The sequence below is a fragment of the Lepus europaeus genome, chromosome 22 (genome assembly GCF_033115175.1).
Source record: "Lepus europaeus isolate LE1 chromosome 22, mLepTim1.pri, whole genome shotgun sequence".
In the NCBI taxonomy this organism is placed as follows: domain Eukaryota; kingdom Metazoa; phylum Chordata; class Mammalia; order Lagomorpha; family Leporidae; genus Lepus; species Lepus europaeus.
In genome coordinates this window covers 34,815,102-34,834,553 of record NC_084848.1, presented here as the reverse complement: position 1 = coordinate 34,834,553, position 19,452 = coordinate 34,815,102, and the positions used below count along the sequence as shown (strand labels likewise).

At 44.2% G+C, this 19,452-nt stretch overlaps 1 protein-coding gene across 2 annotated transcripts in view; it reads left to right on the top strand.

The window, feature by feature from the left end:
• The first annotated feature begins 9,580 nt into the window (after positions 1 to 9,580).
• GPHN (gephyrin) overlaps positions 9,581 to 19,452 on the top strand; it is a 539,761-nt gene continuing 529,889 nt past the window's right edge. The window contains exon 1 of one of the 2 annotated variants that reach the window (XM_062181321.1): positions 9,581 to 9,758. In XM_062181321.1, the coding sequence (XP_062037305.1) occupies positions 9,695 to 9,758 (64 nt within the window). In that variant the 5' untranslated portion in view covers positions 9,581 to 9,694. The remainder of the gene's footprint in view (positions 9,759 to 19,452) is intronic. The other variant, XM_062181322.1, reaches the window with a different exon arrangement.

Below are 19,452 nucleotides of genomic sequence, written 5' to 3'. Positions count from 1 at the left end.
TTATCTGTTCCTTGAATTCTCTCCCACCTTGCCAGTACTACTCTTTTAGTTTAGGCCTCCTTCCTATGTGGATTACCATAGTGTCTTAATTGGTTTCTCTGCTTTCAGTCCCTCTAATCCTGGGGTGGGGAACATCTGGCTCACAAGCCACATAAGGCCTGTGTCTAGCTTGCCAAGGCTATCGCAGGTGAGACTCGATATTTAATAAATCTACTGCAGGCTAATTTTTAAGTTGGTAGTTTTGTACGGCCCATGAATGATATTAGAAATACCCAAATATGTCTTAACAGAAGAAAGGTTCCCCATTCCTGCTCTAATCCATCCTCCATGGTACTGCTGAAACTATTTTTTCTTTTCTTTTTAAGATTTACTTATTTATTTGAAAGTCAGAGTTACATAGAGAAGGAGAGGCAGAGTGAGAGAGAGGTCTTCCATCTGCTGGTTCACTCCCCAATTGGCCACAATGGTTGGAGCTGTGCCAATCCGAAGCCAGGAGCCAGGAGCTTCACCCGGGTCTCCCACATAGGTGCAGTGGCCCAAGGACTTGGGCCATCCTCCACTGCTTTCCCAGGCCATAGCAGAGAGCTGGATCGGAAGTGGAGCAGCCAGGACTTGAACCAGCGCCCATGTGGGATGCTGGCACCACAGGCAGTGGCTTTATCCACTAAGCCACAGTGCCAGCCCCTGAAGCTATCTTTTCTAAAAGATAATGCCATCATGGTTTGTCCATCAACTTTGTTATAAAGTCCAAACTCCATCACAGACCACAGATGACCTGCCTCCTGCCTACATCCCGTCTCATCCTTCCCCACGTCCTCCTACACTGAGCTCTACAGAATCACCTCCAGCTCCCCGGATGTACCATGAGTTCTACTACCTCCCTGCACAGAGCTCTCCTTGTCTGCTTGGCCATTATCTGTTTTTCTTAACAACTGAGTTGGGTCTCCTTCTGTCTCAGGGATTCTCAATCCCAGCTGCATATTAGAATTTCCTTGTGGGGTTTGAGAAACAGCCTTTAAATGACCTGGGTCCATTCCCAGATCATTTAAACCATGATCTCTAAGGGATAAGGCAAAAGCAACTGTACTATTTGAAGGTCTTCCCTTGGGAAATTTTAATGTGTGCCAGGTTTGAGAACCACTGCACACAAGGGTCTCTTACTTCTGTCATAGCATTTAATGAACTATGTTCCCATTCTTGGTTTACTCAGCTATCTCCCTCACCAGATGATGGGCTCTTTGAGGCTCAGGACTATATCTTGTTTATCTTTTCATTTTTTTCTTAAAATATTTATTTATTTATTTGAAAGTGAGAGAAAAGTAGAGAGAGAGAGAGAGAGAGAGAGAGAGAGAGAGAGAGAGAATCTTCCATTCTCTGGTTCTCTCCCCAAATGGCGGCAACAGCCAGGGCTGGGCCAGGGCAAAGCCAGGAGCCAGGAGTTTCTTCTGAGTCTCCCATGGGGTGGCAGGGTCCCAGACTCATAGGCCACCTTTGGCTGCTTTTTTCCAGGCCATTAGCTGGGAGCTGGATTGAAGTCGAGCAGCTGGGACACTCACCGGTGCCCATATGAGATGCCTGCCTCACAGGACTGGTGGCTTTACCTGTACACCACAACGTAGGCCCCCATCTTTTCATTTTAACACCCAACACAGTGTCTGGGATTTAACCAAGGCTCAGTAAATGACATAAGGCAACAGAAAGTTGATTGCCAAGTCCCAGATGTCTCAATACCATCATGTGTAAATTACCATTAGATTTTACTGTATTTCCTGAGAAGTTCAGATCTTTTTTTTTTGTTTGTTTACTCTAAGTTGTCATTAATTTCCTATCTCACATCAATACAAGAATGTTGTCACAACACATTTCATAATCCAAAAGAATCCCTGGTAATGATCAAAGTAAGCCAACCAATATAAATTCTTCTTTCTCCCAAGTTCAATTTAAATCTGTAAAGGTACATTTTAAAGGTAAAGTTCAGAAATTGTACTTTCATTTACTCATTTATTTTAAATGTTTACTTTTTTATGCGAAAGGCAGAATAACAGAGATAGGGAGAGATAAAGATAGATAGAGAATCTTCCATCCACTGGTTCACTCCCCAAGTGGCCACAATGGTGGTGGTGGGCAGGGGGACAGGGCAGGCCAAAGCCAGGAGCTTCACTTGGGCCACCTTCTGCTGCTTTCCCAGGCACATTAGCAGGGAGCTAAGACAACTGGTGCTCATAAGGGTTGCTGGCATTGCAGGCGGTGGTTTAACCCACTGTGTCACAAGACCAGCTCTAAAAACATATTTTTAGACTGGAAAAGATTTATAAGAAATAACAGAATTTTGGCATTAGAAGAAACTTAAGTATAAAGTTCCTTCACTTCATAAAAGAGGAAACAGGTTTTCAGATACATTGAAAGTATGTCCAATGTCCCACAGTTCATTGGGATCAGAGCTGGTTACCAGAGCCTAGGTATTATTACTGCCAGCTCATCTTTCAATCTGATTTCTATCTTTCCTCTCCATCCACAAAAACAGCAGGGTCTACAGACCTAAAATGATTAGTGTCATGTTCTACCAACTGAGTTAGCTGAGTATGCAATCCACGCTCTGTTTCAAGAAAGCTACCTCTGTATCTATTTAATCTCTTAAAGTCTTTGGCAGTCCTGAGAGATTTTCCAAGTCATTTGGCCTAGACACAGCAATGAGAACAAATGACAGGAATATAAAATACCTCTACCAATGACTACCTTGAACTAGTTATTTAACCTCAGAGCCTTTGATTCCCCTTCAAAATTATATTGCCATTTTTACCATGATAATGAGTTTTTAGAATAGATAACCTACCCCCATTCTTGCTTGTTTTTTAGCTAAGGCATGAAATAAAATAGTTTACTTGCTAGCAGAAATTTGTAACTTGTTAAAAATTATTTGTCTTCCCAAAATATTGAAATTATAAGTTCATTATCAGGTTTCTCATCTTTCTCTCAAATGTTTCAACCTTCCAGTTTCTTCAAAACACAAAACTGAAACACTGTACTCTTTTATGCTTTTTTTGGACAGGCAGAGTGGACAGTGAGAGAGAGAGAGAGAGAAAGGTCTTCCTTTGCCGTTGGTTCACCCTCCAATGGCCGACGCTGCCAGCATGCTGCAACCGGCGCACCGCGCTGATCTGAAGGCAGGAGCCAGGTGCTTTTCCTGGTCTCCCATGCGGGTGCAGGGCCCAAGCACTTGGGCCATCCTCCACTGCACTCCCGGGCCACAGCAGAGAGCTGGTCCGGAAGAGGGGCAACTGGGACAGAATCTGGCGCCCTGACCGGGACTAGAACCTGGTGTGCCAGTGCCACAGGTGGAGGATTAGCCTATTGAGCTGCGGCGCCAGCCGCTACTTTGTCTTTAAGACTAGACATTGCACTCTTTCATCTATGGCAATGTAAAAGTTATCAGGTTGGCTGATATTCACATAAGCTTGGAATTTGGTGGATATCATTTTTGTGGGTATAAATTTATTCCATTAACTTATCAAAAAATCAGAGACTAATTCAAGAGACTGATAAATCAATTAAATTACAGAGTATCTACCTTCCAGTTTGGTTGAAATATGTCTCTATGCAGGCTACTCCCATCTCCAAATCAAGCTATTGGAAACTGAATTAGTAATCCCAAAGTCTTTGGGATTGAAACATCACTACAATTTTACTTGTAGCTATAATAGTCTAATAATGTCTCTGAGAACAAAACCCCTCATATTGTTGTACTCGGGAGATACTTTTCAATTTCAAGGTCAACTGAGGGAAAACCCTTTCCTATCAGCAATATATTTACAAATTAACATTGGGGAGTACTATTCAGAGGCCTTTCACATTTATTTATCTTTACTTTCTAGCTCTTCCAAGGATATTTGCCATCATTTCACCTCAGAGTTGCCTTTAGGAGGGCAAGTGACAGTTTGTAATGTCTTTATCTTACACTCTTTTTTTTTTTTTTAAAGTTTACTTTCTCATTCTTTGCCTTAACTCTGTATTCTACCTGTAACTTTACACGGCTTCCTTGGAAAGAAACATTTTTTAAAAAGATTTATTTATTTATTTAATTGAAAGTCAGTTACACAGAGAGAGGAGAGGCAGAGAGAGAGAGAGAGGTGTCTTCTATCCGCTGGTTCACTCCCCAATTGGCTGCAATGGTCGAAGCTGCGCCGATATGAAGCCAGGAGCTTCCTCCGGGTCTTCCCACATGGTGCAGGGGCCCAAGGACTTGTGCCATCTTCTACTGCTTTCCCAGGCCACAGTACAGAGCTGGATCAGAAGTGGAGCAGTTGGGTCTTGAACCAGTGCCCATATGGGATGCCAGCACTGCAGGTGGTGACTTTACCTACTACGCCAGTGTCAGCCCCTATCTTACACTCTTAAATCTAGGCAGAAAATCCAGTTTTATGGTTGTTTTTGTGAACTATTGTCATGTTAGGCAGTAACTAATTTTTCAATAGAAGTTTCTGCAATTCCTGTAATCCAACACAAATTTCTACCAGCCCCTCTGGCACCTTGGGAGGGGCCTGCAGCTCTACCAATTCAAAGTCTCTATTGCTTCATATATTCTACATTTAGTCATCAAACATTAGGAAATGGGAAAAGAACAAGGTTCTATTTTTTTTAAAGATTTATTTTATTTATTTGAAAGAGTTACAGACAGAGAGAGAGGGGTCTTCCATCCGATGGTTCACTCCCCAAATGGTTGCAACAGCCAGAGCTGTGCTAATCTGAAGCCAGGAGCCAGGAGATTTTTCTGGGTCTCCCACACAGGTGCAGGGGCCCAAGGACTTCTGCCATCTTCCACTGCTTTCCCAGGCCATAGCAGAGAGCTGGGTCAGAAGAGGAGCAGAGCAGCCCGGAATAGAACCGGCGCCCATATGGCTTCAGGCCAGGGCTTTAACCCATTGCGCCAGCCCCCAAGGTTCTATGTTGAATGAGACTTATTCAACACCCAATCAATTCCACAGCAGGAGACAGGAAGATAAATATAAAATAAAATAATATAACTTGACTGGGGCCAGCATTGTGGTGTAGCAAGTAATGCCGCTACCTGCAACGGGAGCATCCCATATGGGCTCCAGTTTAGGATTTGAGTCCTGGAGGCTCTACTTCCGATCCAGCTCCTTGCTAATGTGTCTGAGACAGCAGTGGAATGTGGAATGTGGCCCAAGTCTTTGGCCCTAGCACCCATGTGGGAGACCCAGAAGCTTCTGGCTCCTGGCTTCAGCCTGCCCCGCTCTGGCCATTGCAGCCATCTGGGGAGCCAGCAGATGGAAGATCTCGCTCACTCTCTGTAACCCTGCCTTTCAAATAAAAAATAATTACATTATCAAATGAGAATTTTCAGGATAACTGAAAAATCCATATCTTCTGCATCTTTCACAAATTCACTTATGCTTCTTAATATCTAAAACTTTTATTTAAGATTCACTTTTAGTATAAAACATAAAGTCAACTTTCCTATAAACTAGTTCCTCATAATTATTAGTCAACCTGGGAATAAATGATATTACTTGGGTCAAAAAGATAAGTTTCTTTTTGTAAACTGCTTTTATCGTGACAATATTTTTTCTTGTAAGTTGAGCTTTAAGCTAACTTTTAATTATATGGAAACCAATTAATAATATTTTAAGAAAAGCATAATTCATTTGACTTTTTTTTTAAAAAAGGTCACAACCTTCATCTTCAGTGTTCAGGCCTGAGACTCTCTTTTCTTGATTTATACTAAAAACTGAAAGCATTGTACACAGATCCCTGCTGAGAAAAAAAGCAAATACTAATTGAGATGTTAGCAACATGGTTGAAGACAGGGACTTAACACCTGTATGCCCCACAAAAACGTACCCAAACAACGAACAGACAACCTCATTTAGACTGGAGCAACTGAGGGAGAGCTCTGGAGTAGAGCAGAAAAGTAACAGAGACCCAGCGGAACAGAGGAACTAAGATGGCCACACCGAGAAGAGAACAAAACACCGCCTCTGTCACTCTGCCTTCCCGGCCAGGGCTTTCCTCCTGTGGGAAAGGTGAACGGTCCCCCAGGAGCCTCCATTACTACCATGGGCACCTACAGTCTTCTGCTGCTAGAGAATTCTACAGTCCTCACAGGCTCCTGGGGCTGTTAAGACACATGTCTGGAGCTCACACAGCCATACTCCATCAGAGGCGCCCACATTGTGCCCCTCCTGCACCCACAACCTAAGCTGCCGCTTTATAGAATCACCTTGAACCTAGAGCCACTGGTAGTGTATGCCCTGCTTCAGGAGCCATAGCCATTGCATCTATCCTTGAGGCCATGCTGCCATCACACCCTGTTCACACACAACAGACACTATTCACAGCCAAGCTGCTACAGTTCCTTATATGCTAGAAACAACCTGTCTTGGAGGCATTCCACCTTCCACATTTCAGTGATTGCAGGAACCTGACCCCAACCTCTCAGAGTCTAGTTGCAGCATCTTAGCACATTAAAACAGTCATTCATGAGATCAAGAGCAATTCCTCGCAGAGATCAAGTACGGTTAAACATATGTGAGTCAGTAAGTGAAGTACATGCAAAAACTTAGTCCCTTGTCCTCTACTAATAATTTGTGAAACAAAAAAGCCACTTTCCTTCCATGATAATTATGGAATACTCTATGCTGAAAGGGTGCATTTTAAGTGTACCATTTTACTTAATGGGTACTAATTTAGTCTACCACCTTACTTAAAAGGTGATGGGGCTGTCCAAACTTGTTTAAAGTCACAAAACCTGGTGGTGGGCAGGTCTAGAACTTTACCTTTTTAAAAGTTCAAGATATTTTTAATTATTTAAAATGGAATACCCTAGAGAAAAAGATAGGTTAAAAAGGTAAGAATAGGGGCTGGCAATGTGGCATGGTGGGTAAAGCTGTCACCTGCAGGGCTGGCATCCCATATGGTTGCTGGTTTGTGTCACGGCTGGTCCACTTCCAATCCAGCTCTCTGCTCTGGCCTGGGAAAGCAGTAGAAGATGGCCCAAGTCCTTGGGCCCCTGCACCCATGTAGGAGACCTGGAAGAAGCTCCTGGCTTCAGATTGGCCCAGTTCTGGCTATTGCGGCCATTTGGGGGAGTGAACTAGTGGATGGAAGACCTCTCTCTCTCTCTGCCTCTCTTTAACTGTGCCTTTAAAATAAATTAATTAATATTTAAAAAAAGGTAAGAATGTAGGTAACCAACTATCTGCTCTTCAACTTTAGTTTCAGATAAAGGAACTCATTCTCTTTAGACATATCCCTCATTTTGAAACTAGTCAAGATGCTATTAGCCACCAGGATCTAGAAACATGTCAGATCTGGTTTAAAATTTTAATAAACTACCAAAAATATTAGCAATATACATCATCCATTAAAAAAAATCCATGAACTGGGGTAAATGTTTGGCACAGTGGTAGAGACACAGCTTCAGATGCTTGGATGCAATTCCAGTCCCAAGTGGGTCTCTGATTCTAGCTTCCTGCTAATACACACCCTGGGATGTAAGAATTGACAGCTTTGGCCGGCGCCATGGCTCATTAGGCTAATCCTCCGCCCTGTGGCACCGGCACACCGGGTTCTAGTCCCGGTCAGGGCGCCAGATTCTGTCCTGGTTGCCCCTCTTCCAGGCCAGCTCTCTGCTGTGGCCCGGGAGTGCAGTGGAGGATGGACCAAATGCTTGGGCCCTGCACCCCATGGGAGACCAGGAGAAGCACCTGGCTCCTGGCTTCCGATCAGCGCGGTGCACTGGCCACAGCGGCCATTGGAGGGTCAACCAACGGCAAAGGAGGACCTTTCTCTCTGCCTCTCTCTCTCACTGTCCACTCTGCCTGTCAAAACACACACACACACACACACACAAGAATTGACAGCTCAATTATTTGGGTTCCTGCCAACCATGAGACCCTTATGGAGTTCCATTCTCTTGGCCTGACTCAGCCCTGGTCATTGCAAATATACCAGGAGTGAACCAGTGGAAGGAAGACCTGTCTCTGTCTTTCAAACAAATAAAAAATACAATTAAAACATTCACTTTTATTTACTTCAATTCCACCCAGCATCTCCTTTGTCCTTTCCATCATTTAAAATGGAATCCATAAAACTGTAAACCTTCAAGGGAGCAATTTCATGTTTCAGTTGGACAGAAAAGCTTACAGGAGATGGCACTGTGGCTCAGCCGGTTACGTTGCTACCTGCAGCACCGGCATCCCATATGGGCTCTAGTTCAGGTCCTGGCTGCTCCACTTCTGATCCAGCTCCCTGCTAATGCGCCTGGGAAACCAAAAGAGGAAGCCCAAGTGCTTGGGCCCCGGAACCAAGTGGGAGACCTGGGTGAAGCTCCTGGCTCGTGGCTTTGGCCTGGCCCAGTCCCCAAAATTGCAGCCATCTGGGCAGCGAACCGGCAGATGGAAGATCTCTAACTCTAGACATAAATCATAGAAGTTGGAGAGGCCAGAAAAAAAGTAACTAAGCGACCTACAAAAATAGCCACAGGTGATTAAGAACACATTTTATGAAAGGCACTCGGGAATAAGTGTCAGCAAAAGCTATTTTCAGGGTAACCTCGTCTCTCACAAATACTGCAATGAAACACTCAATTGCCGCGGCAACCGACTGTGGTGCAGGTGGGAGAAGCGAATGGAGAGGAAAGCAAGGTCGTGGAGCGCGGGCTCACGGCGACCAGACTATGGGACGGCGGGCGGAGCAGAAGGCAGGCAGGTCCTCTCGCGGTGTCGTCCGGTACCGACCGACCCCGACAGGGACTCCTGAGGGCGGCTGACCGAGGGAGCGGGCGCCCAAGATGAGGCGGGACAGGACACCGCTCTGTCCGCCCGCGGCGGGCTCCGTCTCCTCAGCTTCCCTTCCGCCACCCACGCGGCTTTCCAAGCCCCCGCTAGCTTCCCCGGCGCCTCCGGCGGGGCGACCGACCGCTCCCGAGGGCTGCGAGGACAGCCTCGGCGCGCTCCCTCCGAGCTGCCGGGCCGCCGGCGAGCGCCGTCCCTCAGGGGCAGCGGACGAGCGACGAGGCGCCGGGCTCGGCCGGGGATTGCTTCTGCCTGGGGCCCGGCGGAGGCTGCGTTCGTGCCTCGCGCGCACCCGCTCGGCGTTCTCTCAGCCAATCCCGCGTTACTCGCGCGCCCAGCGGCGGTCCGCGGTCCTACTCCGTCCGGGCCGGCTCCTTCCCGCTCCCAGTCCTCGGCAGCCGCGCTCGCACTCCGCCCCGCACTCTCCACGAGTTCCACGCCTCGGGGTGTAGCTCCGCCCCTGTGCCTGAGTCCGCCCCCGCGACCTCCCGAGCGAGTGCTCTCTCTCTCTCCCTCCCCACCTCCCTCAGTCTCTTGCCATCTCGCCGCCTCGGGTCTCCCGCGCCGCAGAGCGCCCCGGGTCCCTGTGGCCTCGCGCCGCCGCCTCCGCGCGCCCCCCGCCCCAGCTCGCCGCCTCCGGGCCGGCCCCGTGGCCGCGCGCCCCGACTCCGCCCCTCCCGCGGACCCGCGCGCTCGCGGCGCGGCCTCTCCCCCACGCAGGCCACCGAGCGCCCCGCCGCCTCCCGCCGCTGGCCCGCTCTCCTCGCGCTCCCCGGGCGCCCTCGGTCTCGCGCTCTCCGAGGCGAGCGCGCTCCCGGCCCGCGCGCTCCGGGCTCCGGCTTCTCCGGGCTCCTGTCAGTGCGGTGACTGCGCTGGGAAACATGGCGTCCGAGGGAATGATCCTCACGAACCACGACCATCAGATCCGCGTCGGAGTCCTCACAGGTAACCGGGGCAGGAGGTCCGGGGGCCGGCCGCGGCCGCTGTCCGCCACTCGCCTCAGGCTTCTCGCCTGGGATGGTTGGCGCTTGACTGCGGCCTCGGGGGGAGAGGAGGCTTGAGGAGGAGGACCGGGGTGTGTGTGTGTGTGTGGGGGGGTGCATCTTACAACCCTTGAGAGCTGCTGGAGGTTGGGGTGTTCCCGCGTGTCCCCCCCCTCCCCCCCGGGGAGCCGGGCCGGCCCCGTGGGATGTCAGGCCCCAGCGCCTTCGCAGCCGAAGTCCCCGGCCCCCGGGGACCGAGGGGGCCGGTGCGGCGGGCGCTGCGGGGCTCCGAGCTGCTGGTGCGGGCAGCGGGATCCCGGCTCCGCAGTCCGGGGCGCATCTTCCGCGGCCGCTCCTGGGGAGAGGGGGGAATCCCATGTCCACCCCCTCCCTCGCTCCCCTCCCCTCCCCCCAGCCTGGGCGGCCCCACGCCGCTCTGGCTGTGCTTACCCCGGGCACCGGCCGGACGAAACTCTGCTCCTCCTCAGGCTGCCCCTCGCGGGCCGGGCATCCCCTCAGTCACCCACGGGACACCCCTCGCCTCCCCCGGGAGCTGGGGACCGGCTTGCGTTCGGACCTCGGGAAGTAGCTGCATTCCGCCTTTCCGAGCCGCCGGCCCTCCGCCTGCCTCTCCGACCTGGACGGGCTGCAGCTTGCGGCCACCTGGTCGGGGATCCAGCCGTTCTTACACTGGAGAGGGAAGGATTCCCCGAGTCGGGGTGTTTGCTCCCCCTCCCTCCTGGGCACCCCCCGGCGAACGGTCCCCAGGCCAGCGGGGAGCTCACTTTTCCCTCGCTGCGTGCTTGTCTGATGCCGCTGCGTTGCATTTGGGTGATATCCCTCGACTCGACGACAGGCAGTTGCTGCAGGGCACGACTTCCAGATGTCGAGCGAGCCGCTTTGGAGGGGGGTGTCTGCTGTGGTCCCGTAGTTGGCTAGGTGTGTGTGTGTGTGCTCGAGTGGCGAGGCGGCGGTTAAAGCACTATTTTTGGAATCGAAGGGCTTAGTTTGGAGCGAAGGAAATCCGAGACTCAGAGGTGTGATTTAGGAAAGAAGCGATTGTAGACGGGAATCCTGGTGTCTTCCCCACTTCTTTTTAATTTTTTTTTTTTTTCCGCTTGTCAAATTCTGACAGGTTGAGACGGTGCTCGGGAAGGGACGAAATTGAATGAGGCTTGCTTTTATTATTAACTAGAAAAAAAATCTCCGAGACTGCCAGTAGATACTGAATGCAAAGCTTAATTTAGCTCCTGAGTTTCACGAAAAGGGGAAACCCACCGCCCCCTTTCCTTTCTTTTAAAGTAAACAGATTGCCTCTCCCTGGTATTCTTTCCAGATAGGAATGGCGATTTATTGAATTTTCCTAAGTCGAAGCCCCCGGGATATAGAAACTAGTCTAAACCAGTTGCAGGGAACGGAACCCCTCAAAATCAGAGATGTGCTGTTCCCCCCCACCTTTTTTTTTTGGTTCTGAAAGTGTTTCTTGTGGAAAGATTCAGTTGTATTACAGAATTCTTACAGTTGACATTGCTGATTTTCAGATTCTGATCGCCATATGTAAAAGTGAATACTCTATATAAGCCTTCAACTTGCACTTTAAATTCTAAACATGGTTTGAAAATGAAAACGTTACTGAGAGTGAAGTTTAATAGAAACCAAAATATGTCAGGAAGGCCAAAGATGTTTAAATTTATATCTATCTAAACACACACATAAAACTTTTTTTGTTGTTGTTTATTTAAGCTTTCTCTAATAATCTTAATGAATCGTCTTGCCTTGGTCAAGTGACATAATAGGTGTTGAACAGAGGGATCCGAAAGAAATAGCTCTTGTCTAGTATTCTGACAGTTTGTTAGGGATTACATTGATATGCAGATATTTGTAGTTATTCTACATTGTGTTTTACATTTGGTGGCTAAATGCAGAAGGAATTCCATATTCATATGGATTAGCGCCAATGTAACTACTACCTGAAGGGAGAATTTAGTACACTTACTAGGGAGGAAAAGCTGGCATTTTTAATTAAGGGGAGTTGAAAGTCAGCAGCAACACTATAAATAAATAAATAAATATGTGGTTGAGGCTAAAGCTCTTAAGCAGAATAAAAGTGCAATACAAAGGCCTTGAAAAGCCCAGGTGGAATAGGTAGGTGGCAAAGGCAAAATATCAAGGAGAAAATGTAACTTTGGGGTGGAATGAAGACAGTCTCAGCTTGGAGAAGCTGTGTCTTGAGAACAAAGGTGCAGCAGTCCAGGGGCAAATTCTAGGGCTAGGAGTAAGGCTTCAGCTGAGGGAATGAAAAGGGAGCTGCAAATTTAGGACAAGGATAGTGGATTTTATTACAAGCAGCTAAATTTCTATGGTCTTGACATTCTGTATGATTTTGGGGGGAAGCAATGAAGGTGTGTTGTAAAGTGTTCTGCTTTTACTATGTAAATTACTCTTTACTTACTATAACTATTGATTTCATTCTTAAGCAAACTTAGTTAAGAGAACACAATTAGCACTGTGCAATTTGTGGTAGGGCTTATTTTATAAAATCTCCTTAGCATATTTCATAATAGTGATTTTCAGTGTTTTCTCTGTTACAAAGGTTGTGGAAACCATGGTCTACCCACACAAACACTTTATAGTGTGTTAGATAATATTTTCATGAAATTGTATTGTTATTTCTAGAGTCCTGATTGACTTCTTTGGGACATTTTGATTACTTGTAGAAAAATAATATTTGTATTTGTACCTTACAAATTTTCATTCTATATTTTTGTTATTTTCATTTCAGTTATGAATTTGGTGACTATGATATACAGTCTTCAAATTTCTGATGATGTGCACAAATGCAGTTAATCAGATTATGATAATGTAACATGGATATTTTAGTTATATTGTTTTTTAGGCAGGAAAATGAGAATATGTACATAAAAATAGATTGTTGCATGCGAACATTTTATATTAAATATTTTTCTTGAGATTTATTTATTTATTTGAAAGGCAGAGTTAGAAAGAGGGAGAAAAGAGACAGAGAAATCTTCCATCCTCTGGTTCTCTCCCCAAATGGCTGTAACTGCCAGGGCTGGGCCAAACTGAAGCCAGGAGCTGGGAGGTTTTTTTTGGGTCTCCCGCTTGGGTCATAGGGGCCCAAGCACTTGGGCCATCCTCCTCTGTTTTCCTAGGTGAAATAGCAGGGAGTTGGATTGGAAGCCAAGAAGCTGGGACTCAAATCAGTGTAGGTATGGGATGCTGGCATTTCAGGTGGCAGCCTATCCCTCTGTGCCGCATCATTGGCCTCTGTGTGGAAGATCATTGTCCATATCTGAGAACAGTATTTTTATAGTAACTGTTTGGCATTGATCTTCCAGAAGTGAAGGTTATACGATCTTGGGTGACTTAAGGTCTGTAGTTTAATACTTCTGTTTCTATAGTTTGAAGGTTTTTAAAAAAACTAGAATTAGATCTACCATATGATCCAGCAGTCCTACTTGTAGATATATATCCAAAGGAGTTGAAATCAGTATGTCAAATAACATATCTGTTTTTTCATAATTGTACAGCACTCTTCACAATAGCTAAGATATGGAATTAGCCTAGGTATCCATTGGTGGATGAATGGATGGATGAAGAAAATGTGCTACATATACACAGTGGAATATTATTCAGCCATAAAAAATAATAGAATTCTATCCTTTGCAGCAACATGGATAGAATTGGACATCATTTTTTGAAGTGAAATAAGTCAAGCCTAGAAATAAAAATACTGCATGTCCTCACTTCTGTGTGGAAGCTCAAGTTGCTTCTCAAAGAAGTAGACTAGAATAGTTGTCACCAGTGCCTAGGAAGGGTGTTGGTGGAGGTAGGAATAGGGGGGGAGAATGGTTAATGGGTATCAAGATGCAGTTGGATAGGAGGAATAACTTCCAGTGTGCTTCTGTAGCACAGTAGGTTAACTATATTTGACAACAATTACACGGATATATATTTTTAAACTTTTTTTTTTTATTTGAAAGAGTTACAGACAAAGAGGGAGAGACAGAGAGTTCATCCATCTGCTGGTTCACTCTCCAAATGGTGGCAACAGCCAGAGCTGGGCCAGGCTGAAGCCAGGAGCCTGGAGCTTCATCTTGGTTTCCCATGTTGGTGCAGGGCCCCAAACACTTGGGCTATTTTCTGCTGCTTTCCCAGGCATATTGGCCGGGGACTGGATTAGAAGTGGAGCAGCTGGGACTTGAACCACAGGTGGCAACTTAACTCACTATGCCACAATGCTGGCCTCTGCATATTTTCAAAGTATCTAATATAATGGATTTTGAATGCTACTAACACAAAGAAATAATGTTTGACTGAGATGGTAGATAGGCCAGTTACCCTGTTTTGATCATTGCACACTGTATACATGTATTGAAATCCCATACTGTACTCTATAAATATGAATAATTTCTTTGTGTCATTGAAAAATATATTCAGGGGCTGCTGTTGGGGCACAGCAGATTAAGCCACTGCTTGCAATGCTTGTATCCCATATTGGAGTGCTGGGTTGAGCAGTTCCTCTGCTTCCAGTCAGCTTCCTGCTAATGTGCCTGGGAGAGTAGCAGATGATGACTCAAGTACTTGGGTCCTTGCCTTCCATGTCGGTGACCCTTATAGAGTTCCTGGCACATGGCTTCCACCTGACGGTGCCCTGGATGTTGTGGGCATCTGGAGAGTAAACCACTGGATGGCAGATCTCTCTCTCTCTGTTTTTCTGTCACTGTGCCTTTGAAATAAATAAGTAAATCTTTTAAAAATGTATTTTAAAAAAGTAATTTGGAAAGTTTGGAAAAAATTGTTTCTAATGTTCTGTGCTTGTATTACTATTTATATCAGAGACATAAAATAATGTGAGAGTGAATAACGTGAGGCAAATTAAAAAGTATCTGCCACTGCAAAACCAGAAACAAGATGTAGGGCAGATTAGATTTTTTTTAACAGCTTCAGTAGTAATTATACTTATAGTCAGTCTTAACAATTACATAACAGGCTCACTGTATTTCAAATGTGTCACTTTTCACCTACTTTTTCTATTTTGAGAAAAGCTGTTTATCAAGGCAGCATAGTAGTTCTATCACTATTAAAGCTCCACAGAAATAATACCAGGGGGCTGGCATTGTGGCACAGAAGGTTAAGGCACAGCCTGCAATGCAGATATCCCATCTGAATACCAGTTCCAGTCCTAGCTGCTCCACTTCTGATTCAGCTCCCTGATAATGCACATCTGAAAGCAGATGGCCCAAGTGTTTGGGTCCCTGTTGCCCTTTTGAGAGACCTGGTTGGAATTTCAGGCACCTGATGTTGGTTTGGCCCAATCCCGGCCATTGTGGCCCTTTGGGGAGTGAACCTACACTTCCTCTGTAACTCTACCTTTCAAACAAAATAAATAAATTTTATAAAAAATTACCAGGAAAATGCTGACTACGTGTGAAGATATGTAGTGTAGAACAAGATAAATAATTGGGTATTTAATATTCAGTTAGCTAGCCACTACTGATGTGTGGTACTTAGGTACTTAGTTAAAAATAATAATTTGCTTTTTTAAAAAGACTTATTTATTTATTTGAAAGTCAGAGCTACACAGAGAGGCAGAGAGAGAGAGAGAGAGAGAGGGGTCTTTCATCCGCTGGTTCACTCCCCAAATGACTGCCAACAGCCGGAGCTGTGCTGATCCGAAGCCAGGAGCCAGGAGCTTCTTCCAGGTCTCCCATGAGGGTGCAGGGGCCCAAGGACTTGGGCCATCTTCTACTGTTTTCCCAGGCCACAGCAGGGAGCTGGATGGGAAGTGGAGCAGCCAGGACTAGAACCGGCACCCATATGGGATGCCAGCACTGCAGGCGGCAGCTTTACCCGCTACGCCACAGTGCCGGCCCCTAAAAATAATAATCTGTAACCTAAATTTTCACTAACAGCAGCATGGGGAAGACAAATATTCACGTTTTTAGGAAAGGGCATTTAAAAAATTTGTATTTTTGTTCTAGTGATATGCATTTTTATTGCATTAAACTGTAAATTTGAAATTAATAGGGGAAATTGGAACAAATATAAGACTAGGTAATAGAGGTTAGATAAAAATCTAATTGTTAATTAGAATACCAAAAATATTACAGTTATAAGGAGTATTTCAGTTATTCATAAATAAAGTCATCCAGAATATTCAAAAACCAAGTTTTGAGCCAAGGAGATGTTACTCTTTTAATTCTGAAATTGGTCAAATGTTTATTTTATTCCTTTATTTATATAAGTATTTCTTTGTTTTGAAAATGGATGTCATTAAGTAGATAAATCATTGTTGCAAACAAAATGTAAATCCAACCATAGGTGGAATTGTGTGTTCTGGCAAAGTTATCTTTTTTTTTTTCCTCTTAAGGACTCACCAAACCCCTTTTCTTGTTTACTTGAGCTAGAGATTGAGTGAGAGAGAGAGAGAGGAAAAATATGAATGAGAATTCCATTCCCATCTGTCCCTGAATGTCTGTATTAGCCAAGGGGCTGAAGCCAGAAGTCTGGAACTCAATCCAGGTCTTCCAGGTGGGTGGCAGAAATCCAGCTACTTGAACTGTCACTGCTGCCTCCCAGGATCCTCATTAACAAGAAGTGGGAATCAGGAAATCAGGAACTGGAACTGGGACTTGAACCCAGGTACTCCAGGGTAGTATGCAGGTGTGCCAACCCATGAGTTACCTAGCTGCTAGACCAAATGCCTGATTCGTGATATGTGTTTTTAATAGTGAGCTACATGAGTGTTTTTAAAAAGAGCTTCTTTTCCAAATTGGATTGTTCTTTTATGAATTTTTGGTAAGAAGTAATATATTAGAGAGTTAAAAGTTTAGTCGAAGTAGGAAAATGTACATTTCTAACAAATATGCTTATTCCTGTCATCTCTAAATAAAGACTATAAACTTTGGTGGCTACATAGTAAGAGTTTAATTTGGTTACAGCTATTGACTATTTGACTGTTGCTTCAAACTGAAGTATATAGTATTTACTGGAGAGGAGGAAGTGAATAAAGTTCTATTTTTTATTGTCGTTGGTGATAGCTTCTTGGTTAAGTTAAACAGGAAACAGTTTTGGAAGCAGTCAAATAAAATCTATACTTTAGTTTTGTAAAGGATTGAAGAGCATTGAAGTTTTTACAATTTGAGATGCTACAAAAAGAGGTCATGAAAAATAGTGTAATGAGACCACAGAGGTTTTCTACACTTGATCTTGCCCAAAGAGCAGAGAAGTGATCTCACAAAGGTTTTCTTCCTTTGCATCTGGGCAGGGAAGAAAACACCAAGGAAGAGGAAAATATTACTTAACCCGCTTGAAATAGTTGGAAATGGTAATGTGAATAGCATGTAACCTTTTAATAAAAAATTTTTCTAGTGACTTCAGAAAGCAAATGCCTCGTGAAGTACTGCACAGTTCTATTTGTCATTTAATGAATTCATAAATGAGTTTATATTTAATCAGTTAATTTAAGAAAGTAAAACTCATTGAGACTTTTTTTAAAGATTTATTAATTCATTAGAGAGGCAGAGAGAGAGAGATCTGCTGGTTCACTCCCCAAAAGACTGCAGCTAGGCCAATCTGAAGCCAGGAGCTTCCTCTGGGCTTCCACGTGGGTGCAGGGGCCCAAGCACCTGGGCCATTCTCTGCTGCCTTCTGAGGTGTATTAACAGAACTGGATTGGAAGTGGAACAGCTGGGACTCGAACTGGCACCCATATGGCATGCTGGCACTGTAGACAGTAGCTTAACGCACTACTCCACAGCGTCTGCCCCTCACTGAAACTTTTATAATTAAAATAAACAACACCAGAGCTTTCACAGTGGCTTTGCCAGTGTTTATATATTTTGAATGCACAGGATTACATTTGCTGTACTTTAGAAAAAAATTCTTAATTTGAAAACTAAAGGAACAAGGGACTGAGATGTGAAAGCGTTACCCTAATTTCTGCTTTGCTTCTCAAATTGGGGTACATGATATTGTTTTGAGGATACTTTAAAGCTTAGCATTTAAGCTGCGGAAACAAATATAATTTTTGAAGGATCAATTTTATTTGAGAGTAGGTAATTAAATCACTTTATTCAGAGAAGCATGAATAAATTAGGCACAGAGTATGGAATTCACATGTGCCTTTAAGATAAAATCAAAGAATTTCAAGGAACACATTGCATAGCAGCAAAATTTGTCATTCTTCTGTTATTACTACTTTGTCAAAAAAATTATGATGCACTGGGTCATAGAAGAAACATTGGAAGATTTATGTTCTAACCCTAGTCTAGCAAGCAGTTTTATAACCTTGAGCATATTAATTAACACACGTATACTCTTTCAACTTTTCTTATCACTAAAATGAAGGAATCATTCTCAGATGCTTCTGGGCTCTACTGGTAATATGTTTCTGTCTGTCAGCATCTTGACCAACTGGAAAGAGAAATCTAGGACATTAGACTTAGTTCATTTTCTTTTCTATCTTTATACTGGGAGTAATTATGGTGTATGGGTAGAGTATATATAAAAATGTAAGGGAATAAGAAATGAAAAAACCCAAATTTTCTGAAATCTGCTTCATTACAAACTTAAGGAAAAAATTTGGGTTTTTTCATTTTGAAATTTTTGTGGCATTACTCTTCTTGCTGTTATTAGTTTCAAACTTAGCTCAAGCCTCACTTCCTCAACAAAAGCTTTCCTAGAAATTCTTCAGTGATATCTGTTTTTGTTTTTCTACAGCGTTTATAAGTGTTGTGTGTATCATGTAATCATGTATACTTGGAAGGTTGCATTATGTAGTTTTAAAAATAAAAAGGACTTTATAGTTAGATTTGGATTTAAGACTCTGATTTGCCCTTTATTTTGAGAATTCATCCAATCCCTTGAATTTCAGTTTCTTTCTCCAAAGTGAAGATAATATCTACTTCACAGAGTTTTAAGAACTAAGGTAGTGTGTGTAAAAATGCCTAGCATATGCATCTAACTCAATTAGATACACTGTAATCTTTAGTTATTTTACTCTTTGTATATTGCTTTGGAGCAGTTTGCTAGCCTTTTCATATATGAGTATACATTTCTTATTCAAAGTGCATTTTAAAGTTCCTGAAATAGGTGATTCTTGTCTTCTTTTCGTGCCCTATTGTCACTTTATCTATTAATGAAATAATTGCTTAGGAGGTGTTTAATAAAATAATTGAATGCTGTGAAATTTATATAGTTCCTTAGGGAGTTGGTACCCAGTAAGATTTAGATAAGCCAGAGCTTGGCTGTTGTTACTAAAATGACAGTTCAGGGTAGGGGGAGTAGGTTTGAGTATTTTTTAAAAGCTGTATATTCCTGGTAATAGGATTATAATAATGCTGTATTTTTGAGATGTTTTTAGTGTCAAATTTCATATATTGCTTCAGTTGATGGACATAGTTGATATGAGGCTTATTTTATGATAATCAAAGTTGATGCTGTCTTATAAACTGAGAGTTATAAAATTAGAAAGTTTTCATTTCAGAGGCAGAGTTAGAGATAGAGAGGGAGACGGGGGGGGGGGCACCCCCTCACACACATATCCACTGATTTACTCCCTAAATTATAGATTAAAAAAATTGGAAAATGCTGTTATGATAAGGTTAATGCTGGTCAAGATGGCATTGATA